Here is a 20,414-nt window from a genome sequence, read left to right as displayed (position 1 = left end):
ATATTTATAAAAACTTTTTCTTTGCCATTTCTCGATGTAATCAAATGCGAGTACGTATTTTTACATCCTGTATATACTCGCAAAAGAAAAACAAAATCCCACGCTACCTTCTTACCCAATTCATTCCGCATAGATTATTGTACTAACTCCCACCATTGTTTCGAACATGTGTTGTTATATAAAATAATCACGCGTTATTTATGTTCTTATTTCGTGTTATTAATATTTTATAACGACGGACTTGTAATAAATACGATAGAGTTTTTTGTCTTTTATATGATAAAGCAGAACAAAAGAATTGTCAAATTTATGTCGGTGATTTTAATTCTGCATTGTCAATATATTTTTTTTTTTTTTTCTTACTTTTTTTATTTTTCTAACTCTCTTCTTTTTTTTCGCAATTTTATCACCAATCCGTATAATTATTGATAATTCAATCGTACGGTTTTGTTTTATATTCATATATTTTTATAAATTATTAAAATATTTTTTAAGAGGTTTACATCAATATCATTATGAAATTTACCGTATTTTCTAAATTGTATTATCGATTGTTACATCAATTTCATTGTATAAGATATCATTATTATTTTATTTGTAATAAAAATATTTATTTATACTTATATTAATAAATTAAGAAATAATATAATTTATAATTAAATAACTATATAATTAATTATTACAAATAATTTCATTTATTTTATACTATATTTAAAATAAATTATTAATTTTTAATATTTTTTTTTTTTTTTTTAATTTTGAAAATACTTCATATTTTTATTTTTCACTATCTCAAAAAGACCCATTAAATAATAGTAAAATATAAGATTATAAAATGATTATTAATCAGTTGTAATTAATAAGATAATTATCCAGTCACATAAAATAATTAATTATTATAAGAATATTTATAAAATATTTAATTATTATGATAATTATTTTTAATTTATTTATTTTTATTTGTAATAAAAAAATTATTTTCGTTATTGACGAAATCAGTCGATACAAATACATTATTTGATAATTGATATTACATGTCGAATATAATTTTTAACAATTGCATTTGAAAATTTATTATCTTTAGATCTACAACAAATGATTTTTCATCGACTTATGACAAATGAATATTTTCACTCGTGTAAAAAAAAAAAAAAAAAAATTAGTAGAATAGAAAACACATCTAACATGAAATATTTGAAAGGATATGCAATTTTATCAACATTCACCTTTTATGTGTCGTACGTTTAGTAGGTCGTATTTGTCGAATGAGTTTGCATTTTCAATACTTTTGATAAACGTTAACGATGATTCTACAAAAATATTTAAAAGCACTATTAAAGGTCAAAAATATAAACTGTACAAATGTAAAAGTATATATAAAAAAATTATTAACGATGGAAAAATAATGAACTACTCTAATATTAATATAACGTTCTTACAAGACACGCCATTATTCGATTTAAATTCCAGAATGATGTTTCCGGGTTGATGTTACAAGTGTAACCAGATATTCACAGTACCTTTTATTACCTAATAAACCAAACCGTATAAATCGTCCTAGAAGAACAATTTTATACTCTTGGCAATAAATTACGCTTCGGTTGTTATATACACTCGCGTTGTTAATTTAAAGGAAGGTAAAAATTTTTAGTGGGTCACTTTGTAAAAAGTGAAAAAAAAAAAAAAAAAAAAAAAAAAAAAAAAAAAAAAAGGAAGGAAGGAAGAAAGAAAGGAAAAGAAAGGTAGAAGTAAAAAGAATTCCAAGTACCAATAAATCTTATCCTCCTTTCTTTGATTGGTTTTAAAGTTTTTCAAATTACTGAGAACTGACATAAAAAAAACAAAAAAAAAAAAAAAAAAAAAAATATGAAGCAATTGCTCGTCCTCCTTTTTGTCGAATTCTAACGGTAACGTGTTAACTCGATTAAAACGGAACAAATTTCACGCATTATTCGTATTTCGATCGATCCTCTTTGTCAAATTATCAATTACAACATTGTTCATCTTTTAACACGTATAGGAGTATAAGATTAGAACGTTTTGTAATCAGTAATACGCGTTAGAATTAAACAACTACGACGTTAAATGAGTCGAACGCAATTAACATAATCAATTTCGAACGTAACGACCGAACGTGATATGAAAGATCATATAAATTTTACATGAAATCCTCTTTCATAGGAACTAAGCATATTCATTGAATGTAAGTATAAATTCTTCTTCTTAGAAAATGCCTGATCGATCTTAATCCTTAAGTGGTTTGAATTACGTATAAATTCAACCACAGACAACTGAATAAATTAAATGTAAAAATCAAAAATAATATATTTAAGGTCGCATTCATGAGCTATTGTCGTCAGACATTTAAGTTCAAAAGAATATATTTATAGAAACACGTTTTTACGTACTTTGTCATCGGCGAAGAGGAAAAACATGTGATCAATAACGACACCGCCAAATGGGAATCCATTCAATCGCAAATGTACATAATTTATAATTAAAAACAATTAATTTTCTGGATATCACCGATATGAATATATTCTATATATAATATCCTATATATATAAAAGCGATCGGTGACGACTGTTTCTTTTTTATTTTTATTTTTATTTTTTTTTTTTATTTTTTTTTTATTACTCGTATCTAAAAGCCATTAATAAAAGAACCGACATTAACATATTAGTCGATTTTATTCGCTTTTAGTCGAATTTAATCGCTTCGTTTCTTCGATCGTTCGTCGACCAAGGAACGATTATGATGATGTCGTCGTACTGCCTTTCTTACATTTCATTAGGACCAAGATTTTCGGCCTCGATTGTCCTCCTTACCTACATTCGGTTAAGAGTAAGGTCGAAAGAAAGATTGGAAGGAGAAAGGAGATGAGATGAGATGATTTCGGAGAGAGTAAAAACGAAGAGAAAAAGAGAGAGAGAGAGAGAGAGAGAGAGAGAGAAAGAGAAAGAGAAAAGGAAGAAGAAAAAAAGGGGGAGATGCGTAAAAGGTGACTCTGGAAAAAGAAAATCGGTCAATGGAATAACGGGATCATTAGCGCCCTATAGAGGAAAGAGAAAGAGAGAAAGAGAGAGAGAGAGAGAGAGGGAGGTGGGTAGAGGGAGAGAGAAAGATAGAAGAAGAAAAAGAAATAAAATGGTATGGTAAAAATGCAACATCTTTTTCTTCCTTGAAACTTTTTCTCCACTTTTCTACCAAACTTTCTTTACCTTCACCATTTCTCTCAATCATCGTTAGTATCAAAGAAATATTTTAGTTTGTTAGTCGTTGGTGGGCCCAATGTCACTGATTGTATACGTTTAACGGGACCACCACGTCCCACGAACGGTGGAGGAGGAGAGGAGACGGTGGAGGAGAAGCGTAATTTCTCCAAGAGGAGCGCGTGTTAACCGGGGTTCCACTCGGTCAGTCGGTGACAAAGCGGCTTCGCGCGAGGATTTGCTCCGTTTTTTTTTTATATATATATAAACATATATATATGTGTGTGTTTACATGTACATATAGTTATATATATATATATATATATAATATATATATAATATATATATATATATATATGTATGTATGTATGTATGTATGTATATGTACGAATTAATATTCTTTCCGCAACAGTCTGTGCATACGTGTGTGTGTTGAAAAATTTTGCCTTCTTTTGTCTGAACATAGAAAAAGAAAACGAGCGTTTCTAATTTGCATAAATTATTATTTTGTTTGTTTTTTTTTTCTGTCTTCTTTCTCTCTCTCTCTCTCTCTCTCTCTCTCTCTCTCTTTCTCTTTTTTTTTCTTTTCTTTTTTTTCCTTTTTTTTCCTTTTCTTTTCTTTTCTTTTTCTTTTTTGTGTGAATTCTTACGATATATCCATGACGGAAAGAATTTTTTCTTTAATTTTTTAATAGTTAATTATGAGATAAACTATAGCCAGTCATCGTTGAAATTTCACATTAAAAGGTTTACACAACTTTTTATATTAATTCGATATATTAGTACAATAAAAAAACATTAATAAAAAAATAGAAATATTTTGCATAACTTAACCGTAGTGTCAAATGTTACGCTCTGTCTGTGGTATATAAAAAGAAAATGAAAAAGAAAAAAAAAGAAAAAAAAAAAGAAGAAAGAAAAAAAAAATAAAATGTAAAATTCGATCCGTGGTTATTATTAAATAAGTAAATATAAACGTTACGCGTCTTAAGTGTACGTTCAAAGAAAAAGAAAATAGGCAAAATCAATTGAAATGAAATGAAATGAAATGAATAAATAAATACGAACTCAACGACCGAAAAAAAGTCCTTATTTCGTTTATCTAAAAGTAATAATATTGTTTTGAATACTTTATTCACTCGTAACTCTACTAAGTTACCTCACGTTAAACTGATGAAAAGCGTTTATCGTGTATTAAAAGGGGGGGAGGGGAAAAAAAAGAAAAGAAAAGAAAAGAAAAATAAAACAGAAACGACATCTTTCTTTCGGTATAATTTTTTTTTTTTTCGAGCAACGAGTTGATAATTTTTTATTAACAGCAGGATAGTAAAAAAAAAAAAAAAAAAAAAAAAAAAAAAAAAGTTTTTTCATGTACCAAAAGAAAAATAAAAGGAAGAAAAAGAAATAGAAGAAGAAAATCTTTCGTTGGATGATTTTTTTTTTCTTTTTTTTTTTTTTTTTTTTTTTTTTTTTTAACAAGGAAATAATGATTTTTGATTGAGATAAATAGATGTGATTGTGACTTTATAATAGGAGGGAGAAAAAACAGGAAGTTTGTAAAAATATAAAGGAGGAAAAGAAGTTTTGTAGGAGAAAAAGAAGTTTTGTAGAAGAAAAAGAAGTTTTGCAGGAGAATAAGAAAATTAAAAAAAAGAAGAAAGAACGTTTAAGAAGGTCTCGTTGGGAGACGAAACGGTCATTGCAAATTGAAAGAAGTCAGAGTGAACATCTCTACGCGAAAGAAATATACTTGTGAACACGCGCGTGCATAAGAGCGAGCGAGAGAGAGGGAGGGAGAGAGAGAGAGAGAGAGAGAGAGAGAGAGAGAGAGAGAGAGAGAGAGAGAGAGAGAGAGAGAGAGAGAGAGAGAGAGAGAGAGAGAGAGAGACAAAGATAAAGATAAAGAGACGGGGAGAGAAGGCATATATTAAATATTTATTATTCGCATGAAAAGAGAAGAGAACAACCATTTTTACGTTTCCTATACTTAACTCTGTATCGTCGTTGAAAAGAGTTTGAATACCAATTGTGTATACATGGACACAACTAGCACGTGACATCCTAGACGATATTTAATTTAAGTCGTAGACTTTATTAGTCGATTTTGAAAACTCGTTAAAATCGCACATAATAACTAAAAAATAAAATTCCCTAGTTCTCTTCGTATATTCGAATATCGTTTCTCAATTACATATCTTCAAAACGGGTAACGTATTTTCAAATGTAAGTTTTGACAACTAAAGAAACTTTTGTTATTACTATCGATCTTTCTAATCTTTAATATTCCTAAATAAAACATAAAATGTTCCTAGATTTATTTTAACGTTACATCATTTTCTATTGACAAAGTGCTTCAAATTGATTGTTAACTTAAAAAGAAAATTAAAAAAAAAAAAAAAAGAAAAAAATATATATATAAGGGCTAATTAATTTGAATATTTACAAATCTCGAATTTAAAAGATCTAATTAAAAATTTAATTAATTGAAATTATTATTATTATTATTATACAATTTTTTAGTTCTTAATGAAATGTTAATCAATTTTAATATATAAAAAATATATACATATATAATAATTCTTGTAAATTATTAAGTTATCCATTCATAAAACTAAACTCGAAAAATTCATTCTGAGATTGACTCGATCTTTACGTTATATTTTCTGTAGCATTATAAACAGAACTTTATAAATTTTCTCGTTAAACGCGAATTCGTTTTTAGAATTATTTAAACGAATATTTTGTAATTCATTTACAAATACTATTAAAAATTGTTGGTTTTCAATTTTATTTTCTTCTTTTTCTTCTTCTTTTTTTTTATTTTTTTTTTGTAGACGACATTCCCGAAATATATTCGAATTTCGAATTGACATTTTATTGATGTATGTAATTGATCGATAAAAAAAAAAAAAAAAGAGAAAAGAAAAACTAAAATTAAGAAAAAAAGAATTTAACAAAATATTTTCGTTCTTTTTCAATAGCGATTGTTGGAGCGCCGGGATAAACATGAGGTAGAAGTATTAGTCAGCACTACGACCCATGGGGCTACACCATTGGTTATGGCCTGTAGAAATGGGCACTACGATGTGGCAGAATATCTAATAGTAAAATGTGGAGCAGACATAGAACAACCCGGCTCAGGTAATAAAAAAGAAAAAAAAAAAAAAAAAAAAGAAATAATCATAGAGAATTTTGCAAAAAATAAATTATCATTTTTCGCACGTCGCTTATGCGTCATGTTTGTTTTGCGATCTCGGAACGAATACCACGTATTGATACAACTCATAAAAAATTCTTCTAAATGACACGAACAATCACTTATACTAATTGGATTTATACGATGAAAGATTGAGGAACATAAAAAAAAAGAAAAAAAAAAACATATTTATTCTAGTCTTGAATCAAGAAACGTTCGATTATTTTTAACGACACATTGATAACTGTCATAATTCTTGTTATTGCATTATCTGTATTAATATTTTAATTAGATCATATAAGAGAAAAAGATAATACAGTTCGTTGGATTGGATCAAAAGAAAAAAAATGAAAGCAAAAAAAATAAAAAGAGAAAGAAACGAATAGTTTAATAATAAATTGCTAATAATGGACGTGTATTAGACAAGTGTATTATCTTATTATTTAAAATGTAAATGGGTTAGATAAGGATGTATAATATTTTTACTTCAGTTGTTTTTGATGGCGAAACCATAGAAGGTGCGCCACCGTTGTGGTGTGCAGCAGCGGCCGGTCACATCGAACTAGTGAAATTGCTAGTACAACGAGGGGCGAACGTAAATTCGACGACGAAAACAAATTCGACGCCATTAAGGGCTGCTTGTTTTGATGGACATTACGAAATTATTAGATTCTTGGTCAAGAACGGTGCAGGTAAAAAGAGAAATCACGAAAGAAATTAAATCCTTGCTCTTTCGTTTTTACGATAAATTTTTTTTTGTTTTTATTTATTCTTTTTTTTTCTTTTTTTTTCCTTCATTTCTCTCTTTTTTTTTTTTTTTTTTTTTTTTTTTTTGTAGAGTTTATAAAGCTTTTCTCATGGCAAAAAATGATCGATACAATGTGTATTCTGATTTTTCAGACATAGAAATGGCGAATCGTCATGGGCACACGTGTTTGATGATAGCATGCTACAGAGGCCATATCGACATTGTTAAATTACTATTAGCTTGGAACGCAGACGTCAATAGAAAATCAGTCAGAGGTAACACTGCGTTACACGATTGTGCAGAAAGTGGATCCTTAGAAATCCTTAAATTGCTCGTTCAACACGGTGCTCAAATGGACGTTGATTCTTTTGGTATGACACCACTCCTGGCAGCAGCGGTAACAGGTTAATGAAAATCCTTTCCATATTGATCAATTCCTTTTAATGCTTTGCCAATCAAACAATATTTACTTCTACTGCTGACTTATTATTATACTACCGTATTTTTTTATTTTTCTTTTAGAATTTTCATAAATTTCATGATTATCAATGTCGTGTTTTCATTCATGTCGTATATCTTTATTATAGATATTTAATTACTTATTCAAAAGTTGTTTAAATCCATATATATATATATATATATATATATTGATTATAGTAAAAGAGGAGCATAATGTGTCTTTTTGAGCAAAATATTATTTTATATGATCTTTTATATGATCGATTGATCGGCAAAGTGTTCAAAGAATAATCCTACAAACAATAATCTCTTTTTATTTTTTTCTTTTCCCCACAGGCAACACCGATATCGTGGAATATCTAATTGGAATTCCTGAAATAATAAAACGCGAGGAACGCATAGACGCATTGGAACTTTTAGGTGCAACGTATGTTGATAAGAGAAGGGACATGGTCGGTGCTCTTAATTTTTGGAAACGCGCCATGGACGATAGGTAAAATCAATTCTTCTTTTTTTTTTTTTTTTTTCTTTTTTTTTGGCGTTATAAAGAGTAAAGATTGAGTGATCAGATTCGTTAATAAATACATTAGAAATGTTATGATTCAGTTAGGTATTAATTCTTTGCGGTCAAAGGATAAATTTTTTCAGACAAATCATTTTTAACCTTTCCTAGTTATCTATAACGAAATAATTCAGATCGGACGAAGCAATTTTTCCATTCCAATTGAAATAAAACCTTGAGGTCAATGAAATATTATATCCGTCGGTTGTAAAATTACAAACGTAGATAAACCGAGAATATGAATTTCATCGAAAGTAAATTTCTCTGGAAAATATGATATTTCGATAAAATTAATTTTATACGGCAATAATTGATTGAATCCAGGGTATCTCGATTCGTGTTTGATAAAAATAATTCCGACCACGAGTATTCATGTTATATATATATAAAAAATAAAAAAAAAAAAAGAAAGAAAGAAAGAAAGTAACAAACAGAAAAAAAGAAAAAGCACGTACAAAAAAATATTACAATCGCAAAGAGTTAATATTACGATAAAAAAGAAAAAGAAAAAATTGAAGTGAGTTAATTGAGATATTAATTGGATGTTAAAAGAGAGTCAAGATAATTGAAAAACGATCGAGTTACATATTCCTTTGTCCATTAACAATGGACGAACGTCATGAAACTTTATACGATTTAAATTTAATTACTTCTTTAATTTCCTTTAGATATCAAAGCGACGTTGTAATATCAAAACCATCGCCTCTACCCTTAATAGCGGCCTATGATTTTGCCCAAGAAATATGCGAACCAGAACAACTGGATGAGCTATTGGCAGACCCAGACGAAATGCGTATGCAGGCATTAGTAATTAGAGAAAGAATTCTGGGTCCGGCACATCCAGATACAAGTTACTATATTCGCTACAGAGGAGCGGTCTATGCCGATGCAGGAAAATTTGATCGATGCATAGAACTATGGAATTATGCATTGGATATGCAACAGGGAATGCTTGAGCCTTTAAATCCGATGACACAGAGTTCCTTCTTTAGTTTTGCCGAACTCTTCAGCTTCATGATCGGCGAGGAAGGTAGACAAACTAGTAGAGGAAGGAGAGTACCTCCTGTTGACAGACAAGAGATACTTCGAATTTTTTTAAAGGCTGTAAGTAAATCAAAGGATATATTTATCTTTATTTGTTTATTTTTTGAAAAAATTTTTTTTTTAATATTTACCAGTCTCTCTTGCTCTCTCTCTCTCTCTCTCTCTCTCTCTCTCTCTCTCTCTCTCTTTCTTTCTTTCTCTTCCTTTCCCGATCATCTTTTCCTTTATCTCTTCCATTTCTATTGTTCCTTTTATCAATAATTTTTATGCCCATCGATTAAATCCTGTTTCAGATAGAAGAAGTTAGATTGGGGAAACAATTGTTAGATAAAATTCCACTTAGAGATCGCGACGTCACATCTTTAAACAGAATTTTATTAATAACCTTGCATCTAGCTTGTTTGATGACGCGCGACATGCCCACAGAAGGTACATACGAGTATGTGGCCATACATAAAGCTATTTACGACTTGGTTCGAATCAACGCAAAGGGCAAAGAGGTAATTATCATCGTCCTATTGTCTCTAAGCATATCAGAGGTAATACTTTTTTTTTTTTTTTTTTTTTTTTTTTTTTTTGTATTTTAGGATCGTGACGCCTTACAATTAATACATAGCGACGACGTAGCTTTGGTAGGAAGGTATCCGGTCTGCAAATTTCATTCGCCTCACTTGACTACAGCTTTATTGAAAGTTGGGGCTGATGTTAACTCGAGAGATAGGAATGGAAACACTGCTTTACATTGGGTGGCCATGTCGTTACCTTGGCGACCAGACCTTGCTGTAGCGCTTCTCGATGCAAATGCTCATATCGATACCGTTAATAGAGATAAGAAAACCTTCAAAAGTTTATTACGCAACAAACAAAACTATTACTCAATCAGTCCGTTAAAATACATCACGTTGTCGTGCTTAGCAGCTAAGGTAATTAGAAGGTGGTGTAACGACGAAAAAATTGACGAAGTCGTTCCCGGACACTTGCAAGAGTTTGTTAAAATGCATTAGCAAAAACAAATACGAAAGAACGAACTATTTGTTATTAATGAAATATCGCGAAGTTCTACTCTTCGCTTTATCATTTTTGTCTAATGACGTTTTGTTTTTATCTTTCTTTCTTTCTTTCTTCCTGATTCTTTTTTTCTTTTCTTTTCTTTTCCTTTTTTCTTTCTATTTTGCGATACTCTTAATAATCCGAATTAAACGAACGTCGATTAAAAGCGAAATGGAAATGTCTAATGCATGATTGATGATAAAAGAAAATGATTGTATTTTAACAACTCTCGTGAAATATTTTTCAAGTGGTAAAAATTTATGAAGCATTGCATGACGACAGTAAAAAATAAAAAGCGAAAACTGTAAAAAAAAAAAAAAAAAAAAAAAAAAAAAAAAAAAAAAAAAGAAAAAAAGAAACAGAAAGCACGATATGACCGCAGATGTATGCAGGCATATAGTCAAGTGTATGACGTGTGCAGCGTGATGATAAAATACGAACTCGTGATGTTTGTGTAGTAATTCTGATTTATTTCTTTTCTTTTTCTATTTTATACTATTCTATTCTATTCTATTTTATTCTTCTTTTTTTTTTTTTTTTTTTTGTATCTAAAGAGCGTTCGTAAATTCTTCGAAATAATGGCTGAAGATCAGCGGAGATAATAATTAATAAAGATTCGAAGATAATGTGTTCGATTAAAGTATTACGCTTGTCGACTTTAGTGTTGCCATCCATGAATATTTTTGCCAAGAATCGATCGTCGTGCTTCATAAAAATGATACGAGCTTAAAAACAAATTTGTAAACGTCTTTTTCCAAGTTGAAGGATCTCTCTTTGGTATTAATATTATTGACTATATTAACAGAACTATATTAAATATGGAATAACACGAAAGTCATTAAATAAGAAATATTGTGACCATTGATTAAAAGAGATATTCAATTTTCGCTACGTGATAAACTTGGCAAAAGGCCTTTTCACCCTACTCCCCCCTCCCCTTATACATAAAACCCCGCGGTAAAAAAAAAATAAAAAATAAAAAAAAAAAATAAAAAAAAAAGAGGAAAAAAAAATATATAAGAAAAAAAAAGCCATAACTTTTAGGAAAACACCGCATTGATGATATATAAATATTTTAGCGATAACGTGATAAACGTAATAATATTAAATTAAACTTGTGTACTCTTAGAAAAAAGAAAAATGAATTTTTACCATCAGTAATGTATAAAACGAAAAATAAATATATGCAGGATCAGAAAATTTCTAATATACACGCATTTTTCCATGTTGGACACATCGGCGGGAAATAATATTGATTAAAAAGAAAAAAGAAAAAAAAAAATAGAGTCACGTCGTTGATCACGCACAAAAATTTTTCGAATGATTTGTAAAAAAAAAAAAATCTATTTCGCAAAGTAATGAGATAAAGAGACTATGTTAGATGATGCGTTCGTTACTCTTTTGTCGCTCTTATTTCTTAACAACACACCTAATATTTATATTTCGAAATGACAAAATATATCTTTCAGTGATATCTTCGTTGGAGGAAATGAAGAAAAAAAAAAGAAAAAGAAATAAAAAAAGGAAAAAAAAGAAAAGAAAAGAACGATATCGCGCGTATAATCCAAGTCCATAATTTACACATCGTTATTTACATCGAGCCTTAAGCTTTTGCGCCATTGATAATACCTTTATTTCAAATGTGATAAAACTTACACGATAGATTAAAAAAATTATAAACATATTATACATACATATATACATACATACATACATATATATATATATATATATATATATATATATATATATATATATATACATACATAGATAAATGCGACGAGATGCGAGATATGTTGTTTAGAAGGGGTGCTTCTTTTAAATCGACGAACAATAGATGCACCTAATGCAATTTAATATGTATGCGATCGTGAGAAATCCACTAACGAAACATTTACACTTATTTATTTGACTGGTTTTTTTCTCTTTTTTTTTTTTTTTTTTTTTTTTTTTTTTTTCCCACGAATACAGTTCTTTTTATATACTTTTTATGCATTCTCCGTTTGAACGAGTTGTTTTAGTTAATAGAGTCACATTCTCACATATTTACCTTTTATGCGGAACGTTGTCTCGATCCCTCTGTGAAAAAATATAATTCTTAATCTTTAATATTTATCGAGAAGACTCGAACCGTTTTATAATGTAAAGACTGTGGAAATACAGGTGTGATAAAAAAAAGAAAAAAAATATATATATTATATAATCGAAATATTTATATGTTTATTTCTTCAATTCTAAATACCTTACACATATATTACCTATATATAAAAAAAAAAATATATATATATATATATATATATATATATATATATATATACATACGCCCACCCGTTTTTTTGATTTATGCAATAAATTATACCATCGTTTACATGATATTTATATACCCTATCTTTGTTTAAACGATTTAACTTTATACGATTAGAAAATATATATTCTCTAAAATAATCTTTCGTGAATTATATCTATACTGTCTTTGTCGAAAATATCCTAGGGTTAGATAAAGACGAGAATTTCTATAATAAATACTTTAATTTTGAGCCAAAAAAGAAAAAAAAAAAAGTACAAATGTTGATTACACGTTACACAAGAAGAAAAAGGAATAAATTTTATACTTTCGTATTTGTAGAATTTTTATAATTTTTTCTACCATTATATATCTTTCGTAAATTTTTTTTTCCTTTTTATAAACCTACGTGTACGCATGTATATCAAGAATAAATATTTTCTGTTATATTTTTCCTTTAGACGAAATCTCTTTATAACGAGCACTTGGATTTTGAGGCGATAAAAAAAAAAAAAAAATAGTTGATTATTTTCGAAATATATGATACGCGGCGATAACGAATACGATGTATATTTTCGTATGACAACGAATAAAATTTATATTTTCATTTTTGTAGAAATTTTATTTTATATATATATCTTATATAATTGTTTTTTCTCTTTAAAAACTTATATGTGTACGTGCTGAATAAATATTCAGTATAATAACTTATACTGATTTTTTTCTCTCTATATTTTCTTTTTTCTTTTTTTCATACTGAAAAACTGGATTATCGCGATCTTTATTATACGTATAAAAAAAAAAAAAATTGCATGGAATGAATACTTTTCGCGTAAATTAAGGGGACAGACGTGTGTGTATATGTATGTGTATACATATATATGTATATGTATGTGTGTATATATATATATATATATAGCACTTACCATTCGATAAAAACATGCCACCTGGATGATGTTTCCTAAAAGAATAACAGAGACATATGAAATGATTGCTCAAACTAGAGACAAACTTACCTAGTTTTTTTAATCCAAATTATAAGTTTTTCTGAAATTTATAACTTATATATGAATACATTATATACGATAACATAAAATGTATTCGTCTATATTAAACGCGATATTAAATCGTTATCAAATCGTTATCAAATCGTTATCAAATCGTCGTACGTCAATCCTCTCCTCCATTTTACTTGATATATAAAACATTTGGATAGATCAGAAAAAGAAAAAGGAAAAAAAAAAAAAAAAAAAAAAAAAAAAAAAAAAAAATCAGAGAAACTTCCTTAAACGTTTGTACATAATCGACGATTCGATTATTCAAAACACGAACAGATCTGTCGACGTTACGAGAAAATATCGTGAAATTGCAAAAAATTATTCTTCTCCAACTTGAAGTTCCTATAAAACACGCACGTACGTATATACACACGAGAAGACACACACGTACATACATACACAAATATATAGAAAGACAAACTTGTGTGAGAGTTTACACAATTCGTGTAAAATGATAGAAAATGTTGAAACGACAGAAAGAATAATTTATAACGATTGTTATAACAAAAATCCATCAAACTCGCAAGGGAAATAATATTACATGTAAGTTTAACGATTCGTACTAAAATATTCCCAATGTGGATATTCCTCAGCTTCGAAAAAAAAAAAAAAGAAAATAAAAAAAAAAATAAAATAAAATAAACAGAACGAAATATGTAAAACTTCATCGGACAAACTTACCTATAAACATATCTCTCTCTCTCTCTCTCTCTCTCTATATATATATATATATATATATATATATATATATGCATGTATGTATATTTGAAACATTCTAACTAAAGATCTAAGAATATTTTGTACTAATTCTCATCTCCACGATGTTATAACAAACACTTTGGATTCCTAGGACAGGTGTCGATGATACTAAATCCGCTTAAAGATCAACCACTATATTAGAGAGGAAACATGATAACATCGATAATCCCTTTTTCTTTTTTCTCTTTTTTGTTTTTTTGTTTTTTTTTCGTTTTCTTTTGAAATGTTCATCGGGAAGCATATACCAAAATTTACAATCTTGTACAACAGTAACAAAGTGTTTAAGAGTTGAGGAAGAGAACAATTCGATGACAGCGACGTACGATTTGCTACACGAGTATTACATTAACGATGTGTTGTCGATATATCAAAAAAAAAAAAAAAAAAAAAAAAAAAAAAAAAAAATAAATACATAAATAAAACAAAACAAAATTAAACAAAAAATAAATAAATAAAAATTTATAATAAAATAAAATAAAATAAAATAAAGAAAGAAAAGAAAAAAAGAAACAAATATGAAGGGGGTGGGGGGTGGGTAGGAGGGGGAGACAAACAACGGATCCTATATAAGTTTCTTGGGCGAAACTCTTTCCTCTTGAAGGATATCGCAAAGATAAAAAAGAAGTGTAACGAAAGTCACCTGAAATATTAATCTCACCTGCCGTATTATAAAAGAGTTTCCAATTTTGCAGATTACGAAGTGCATGACCCCACATGAAAGATCCGAGTTTATGGAAAGCTCCGGAACGAACGTCTCGATGGAGAAAACATATTTAAAAAAACGCACACACACACACAAACATCGTAGAATTTCGTTACAAACGTAATCGTCGAAACTCGTCTGTTATCACAAAGTCATTTCACCGGAAATTCATCCGACATCCCTTGAATAGCTCTTTCGTAAAAATAGATGGAAACTTTTCCTCGGTAAAAAGCACAACCTGCTTAAAATGGTAAGAGAGACACGCAACAATACAAAAAATAAAACACACAACGACCACAGCATATTATTATTTACTTCTTTTTTTTTTTCTCATATTTTTTTTCTTTTCTTTTTTTTTTTCTTTTTTTCTTTTTTGTTGTCAAAATGGATGTGGACTTTATTCAATCACTATTAATGAGGTTGTGGTTATACAAGAGTGTTACACAATGCGCAGAGAATGTTCCTCGAAATCTACATGGCGAGAAGAAATATGTTTACCAAAGAATAGATTCGCGCGAGAACTATTATTATTTTTATTATTATTATTATTATTATTATTATTATTATTATTATTATTATTATTATTATTATTATTATTATCGTAAAATAGTGTTTTAATATATGTATATGTATATATATATATATATATATATATATATATATATATATTCATATATATATACGTATATATATGTATATATATATATTCTTTACTGATATAAAAAGCACGAAATAACAAAAATCGTTTCACGTTAAATATACACAAACATATATATATAATATATGTATATATATATATGTATATATATATATATATATATGTATATATACGTGTATATATATATATATAATATAAACGTGTTTTATATTTTTTGGTAAACATATGATTGTGCACAATACGTAAGACAATTCTAGCAAATTTAGGGCATAAAGTCATCCAATGTTCGTTCGCTGAAGTCTCAGAGCGACTGAACCGAAAGGGACCTTCCTAAAGCGAGATAAAAAGATTTATGCTCTTTAAATCTCCAAAATAATTACAACGATGTAGTATGCAGCGTGGATAACACTGGATAACAAAAAAAAATAAATTTCAAAGGTGAACGGAGCGGAGAATTGTTCCCTGTCGAACCACGATACATCTAGTTACATATTAGACATAAGAACCGATGTATATGAGAGAAACTGACATTAGAATAAAACGACAGATATTTACTATCCGTATAAGAATTGAATCGTTGAACGAGTATCTAATATAAGATGGATTATAGTCTGATCGAAAATTTAACTCTTACATTTGTGACAACCGTGCCAGCTTTAAATATTAATATAACGACAAAAAAATTATCTTGTCCCTGTTTGGTTGACCTGTTTGCGAACGACCAAAGCGTCACTTTAGACCGGAATGTCAGAAAACCGATTGAGTCGTCTCTCTTTCTCTCTCTCTCTCTCTCTCTTACTATCTTACTCTCATCGTGTGACAACTATGAAATAAACTTACAAGCTACTTTTTACTGATTACTGTAAATAGTATAGCCTACATACTGAAAAAACCTATGGACTATGTAAGAACATTACGAACCTAAAACCTAACAAACTAAACTATATATCGATCACTCGAAGAAGCTGATTTAGAAGTGAACGTTTCCGACTGTAAAAAGGAACGATAACTGATGGTGTAGAATTTAGAACAAGATGGTTACGTCAAAGAAGGCTGACCATTAGCCCATCAATACGAGCGTTTCAACGTTGAACAGGTATACAACACACGACTGTTGTTCTTCCAACGACAGATTACTTCTCACTCACTGTCCTACGTTCTGCCACACAACTACGATGAATTTCAAGTATTGTCATCGGGAGCGGAACAATGCTGCAGACGACATAGCAAACCCCAGTCTCCTCTAGCTGCATCAATAAGTTATGGTCAAGCATCAAATTCTGCGAATATTAATTCGTACTAGCGTTACCTTTGATCGATGTAGTAGTTCTTTCGTTAGTACAAGCGTACGTCAATTGTCCTGCCATCGATACGTGACCGATTCATCATCGCTATAAAGTATATAAATCAAGGAAAATACTCGTATATTATTAAAATGTTAGTGTATATATATATATATATATACACACACAAAAAACATGATATGTGCTTTTCTTTTATAAAGGATACACACTGCTCGCTCCGCATCCCACTCAGAGACGAATCGTACCATTCCCATATCTGTACCTCTCATTTCTGCAAACTTGACCTCACCAACATCTTGAAATTTATCACGTAACATTTGCCACGTAGTATTAGGAGGTAACTGTAATCAAAACAGTACATGTTATTATTTTTTATTCGAACTTTATATATTCTAAATTACTCTACAAGAAGAGAAGCGAAAAATACAATAACATGCTCAAATATTTTTGATAATATTAATTGCGTCACATAAAATCTTTCAAAATATACTTACATTTCCTATAAGAATGGTATCTGACATCAGCCGAGAACCATTAGCATTTTGTCTGTTACCACCTCCACCTTGTCCTTGATTGCCGGAGAATGCACCACCTCCACCAGATACACGATCGCCATCCCCTCTGTTGAAGCCTCCATCAAAATCTCTGCCACCACCAAAGGATGAACTTCCAAAAGCATTGTTGCCACCAAATCCTATATCGTTATCTAATTTAGATAAACCTCTTGGTGCAAAAGAATTATTTCCTTGACCACCAGCCAAAGATGCTTGTAGTCCTGACAAACCGCCAACTCCACCACCAAAGCTATTCAAATTCGAAGCCAGTTCATTTGTTAAAGATGAATTCAATAAAGAGCTTGTAGTTAGGTTTGCTCCTAAACCACCAGCAAGACTCGCTTGAAGTGCTGCTGCATTTGAATTTGTCAATGCAGATGCTAAAAAGAAGAGAAATAATTGTGAATAAATACATTCATATATCTGTATATAAATCGATGTTTAATCGACGTTAATTCACGGCATACCTAATTGTGCAGGTACAACATTATTTAATCCAGCACCAAAAGCACCGGCAGCCAAAACAGGAGCAGAGATAGGATTTACAACCGGTGGATTGTTGGCTTGTACACTAGGAATATTTCGTGCTACATCCATTAATCTGTTTCCTCCTGCTCCTAATCCCATTCCAATGCCCTTCAAACCTAGTTTATAATAAATGGTAATTATATTGAAATGTATAAATCTACCAACCTGGGAACTTTGTCATATCAATAAAAAAAAAAAAAAAAAAAAAAAAAAACCATACCTTCTGGTAATTTTGGTGGCATATCTGGTTCATTTGCTCTATCAAGCCTTACTGTCATTCGTCTGTCATAAAGTTGTTGATTGTGTAACATTGAAATAGCTTGTACGGATTCCACTGGATGATCATATTCTACGACTCCAAAGCCACGAGACTTTCCATCTTTATCTTTGCCCAATTCAACATGTAAAACTTTACCAGCCAACTTAAATACTTCCAATAATTTTTTTTCATCCACTTTATAGTCCAACTGAAGAGAATAATGAAAATATAAAGAGTAATATATTTTACGATTATTATAAATATTTATCAACAGTAAGATACACTTACATTTGCTACAAAGACTCTTGTAACCAAAGGTCCATTAATGCCTAAAGATTCCAAGAATTGTGTACTGAGACCATAAGTATTACCAAACTTATTATCACCACCGCCTCCACCACCTCCACCACCACCGCCACCAACACCACCACCACCACCACCACCACTGCCACTAGGTGCTGGCATGTTTTGTCTACCACCTCCTTGCTGACGAGGAGGATCTCTAAACCTATCATCTCTTGGTCTATCATTATTACGAGCTGTTGCTAGACGACCATACTTATCACGCTCAACATCAAAATCCTAAAAAAAATAAATTATTAATAAATCAATTAAATTGTTTTATTTTTTTTTTTTTTTTCGTAATATGATATTCAATTTAAATGTGTTACATAATCATCTTGGATTACCTCTTTCACAACTAATTTTCTTCCTTTTGTGTCATAACGATGCATTTTTTCAACAGCAATCTTTACCGATTCCGCATCTTCAAATTCAACAATACCGCAACCACGGGGCTTATCATTTTCATCCGTAAATAATTCGACATGTGCTACTTTCCCTACTTCAGTTCTAAATAAATCTTTCAAATCCTGCCATCGAAAGTCATACGGTATATTTGATACATAAATTCTTCTATCTGAAGCTTTTCTGCCACCACGATCATTTCTCTCTCTACTCCGATCACGACTAGTCGAATTGATACGATTTTGTCTATCCGATCGCCGATTCCGATCACGTTCTCTGCTCCTATCTCTTTCATCGTCATTTGGTATTTGTGTTCTGTTGTTTAAAAGAATATTGAACATGAAATGAAAAATATCACTTAATTAATATAAAATCATTCCACCATTGATATAAAACAAAGAAAGCTCAATTATAAATAATATTTTGAATCAACATTTACAAATAACAATTTAATTTAAATGCAAACAAGATATAATATCATTATATAAAACGATAATATAAATGGGAACGGTTAATATTAATAATACAATGGTATATCACATGCCGACAATAAAATTTTCATGAAGATGTTTGAAAAAATATTCATTGTTTCACTTACTCCTCCACTTTGATCATCCTTGTTATTTAGTTGAAATAACGATTAACAAAGGAAGTCCTAGATAATCTATCTAAATTTCTGAGGTTACAAAATAGTCAAACTGAAAATAGAAGCAAACATACGCGAGCACGAGAAGCGTCTTATAAAATGGCTGTCAACGGAAGTTATCAAATCCCGGAAACCAATGAATTCAAAAGCAAATTTACAAACACTATAAAGTATTAATACGATATAATGAAAACTCGCAAAATATTTTCTTATTATTGATATATATATATATATATATATATATATATATATATGTATATATATATATAATATTAAGCGTGATAAGATAAACAATATCGATTATGTTTTTTTCCACGTACTAACTAACGATATTATCATTAAAATTTTTTAATGATTTCTTAACTTCCGATGAAATCATTAGAATGAAATCGCAAGTTTCTCAATTTCATCGACCAATTACTGATTGAATTTAAAGATAGCTATTACAGCGGGAAATAATAATTTTTATTTCAACTATAATTCGAATTTATTCATATCGTAACTGATACATTTCCCAAAGATCAAACTGTAAAACTTATCTCGAAATAACCTATAAACGCGTTTCTATCACCTTGTTTTATAATCTCGTTTTTATTGTTTTATAAAACATAATGATGCAAATGTAATTTTAATTCAAACATAT

General features: G+C 29.4%; 2 protein-coding genes across 7 annotated transcripts in view; one reads left to right on the top strand and one right to left on the bottom strand.

Moving 5' to 3' along the window:
* LOC124951131 (protein fem-1 homolog CG6966) overlaps positions 1 to 12,032 on the top strand; it is a 43,979-nt gene extending 31,947 nt beyond the window's left edge. For 3 of the 4 annotated variants that reach the window (XM_047498956.1, XM_047498955.1, XM_047498957.1), the window contains 7 exons: positions 6,194 to 6,353; positions 6,900 to 7,100; positions 7,309 to 7,560; positions 7,952 to 8,108; positions 8,846 to 9,281; positions 9,515 to 9,721; positions 9,809 to 12,032. In XM_047498956.1, the coding sequence (XP_047354912.1) occupies positions 6,194 to 6,353; positions 6,900 to 7,100; positions 7,309 to 7,560; positions 7,952 to 8,108; positions 8,846 to 9,281; positions 9,515 to 9,721; positions 9,809 to 10,225 (1,830 nt within the window). In that variant the 3' untranslated portion in view covers positions 10,226 to 12,032. Of the gene's footprint in view, positions 1 to 4,752; positions 5,436 to 6,193; positions 6,354 to 6,899; positions 7,101 to 7,308; positions 7,561 to 7,951; positions 8,109 to 8,845; positions 9,282 to 9,514; positions 9,722 to 9,808 lie in introns of those variants that run through there. The other variant, XM_047498959.1, reaches the window with a different exon arrangement.
* On the bottom strand, positions 8,082 to 19,903 carry LOC124951132 (myelin expression factor 2). 3 transcript variants are annotated; one of them, XR_007101527.1, is made up of 10 exons: positions 19,724 to 19,903; positions 19,068 to 19,440; positions 18,667 to 18,960; positions 18,340 to 18,586; positions 18,059 to 18,235; positions 17,532 to 17,971; positions 17,243 to 17,378; positions 17,043 to 17,124; positions 13,482 to 13,516; positions 8,082 to 12,350 (listed from the first exon to the last, which is right to left on the bottom strand). XR_007101527.1 is itself a non-coding variant. In XM_047498960.1 (9 exons), exons 1-8 carry the CDS (start codon positions 19,738 to 19,740, stop codon positions 17,069 to 17,071), a joined length of 1,740 nt encoding a protein of 579 aa, XP_047354916.1. In that variant the 5' UTR covers positions 19,741 to 19,902; the 3' UTR covers positions 16,708 to 16,980; positions 17,043 to 17,068. The 3 variants fall into 3 exon arrangements, 2 of the variants coding, with proteins under 2 accessions (XP_047354916.1, XP_047354917.1); XM_047498960.1 differs by lacking the exons at positions 8,082 to 12,350; positions 13,482 to 13,516 and adding an exon at positions 16,708 to 16,980 and having other exon boundaries at positions 19,724 to 19,902; XM_047498961.1 differs by lacking the exons at positions 8,082 to 12,350; positions 13,482 to 13,516 and having other exon boundaries at positions 16,708 to 17,124.
* Between the last annotated feature and the right edge of the window lie 511 nt (positions 19,904 to 20,414).

This window comes from Vespa velutina, chromosome 8, assembly GCF_912470025.1.
Source record: "Vespa velutina chromosome 8, iVesVel2.1, whole genome shotgun sequence".
NCBI lineage: Eukaryota > Metazoa > Arthropoda > Insecta > Hymenoptera > Vespidae > Vespa > Vespa velutina.
Note: the sequence above shows the minus strand (reverse complement) of the source record. Positions and strands in the feature narration are given on the sequence as shown.

What these genes read in the sequence shown, in the direction of transcription:
- LOC124951132 (XM_047498961.1), bottom strand. An exon ending in CAAGAGTCTTTGTAGCAAAT is followed by an intron (nt 18,587 to 18,666) that starts GTAAGTGTATCT and finishes TATTCTCTTCAG; the next exon opens with TTGGACTATAAAGTGGATGA. An exon ending in GCCACCAAAATTACCAGAAG is followed by an intron (nt 18,236 to 18,339) that starts GTATGGTTTTTT and finishes ATTATAAACTAG; the next exon opens with GTTTGAAGGGCATTGGAATG.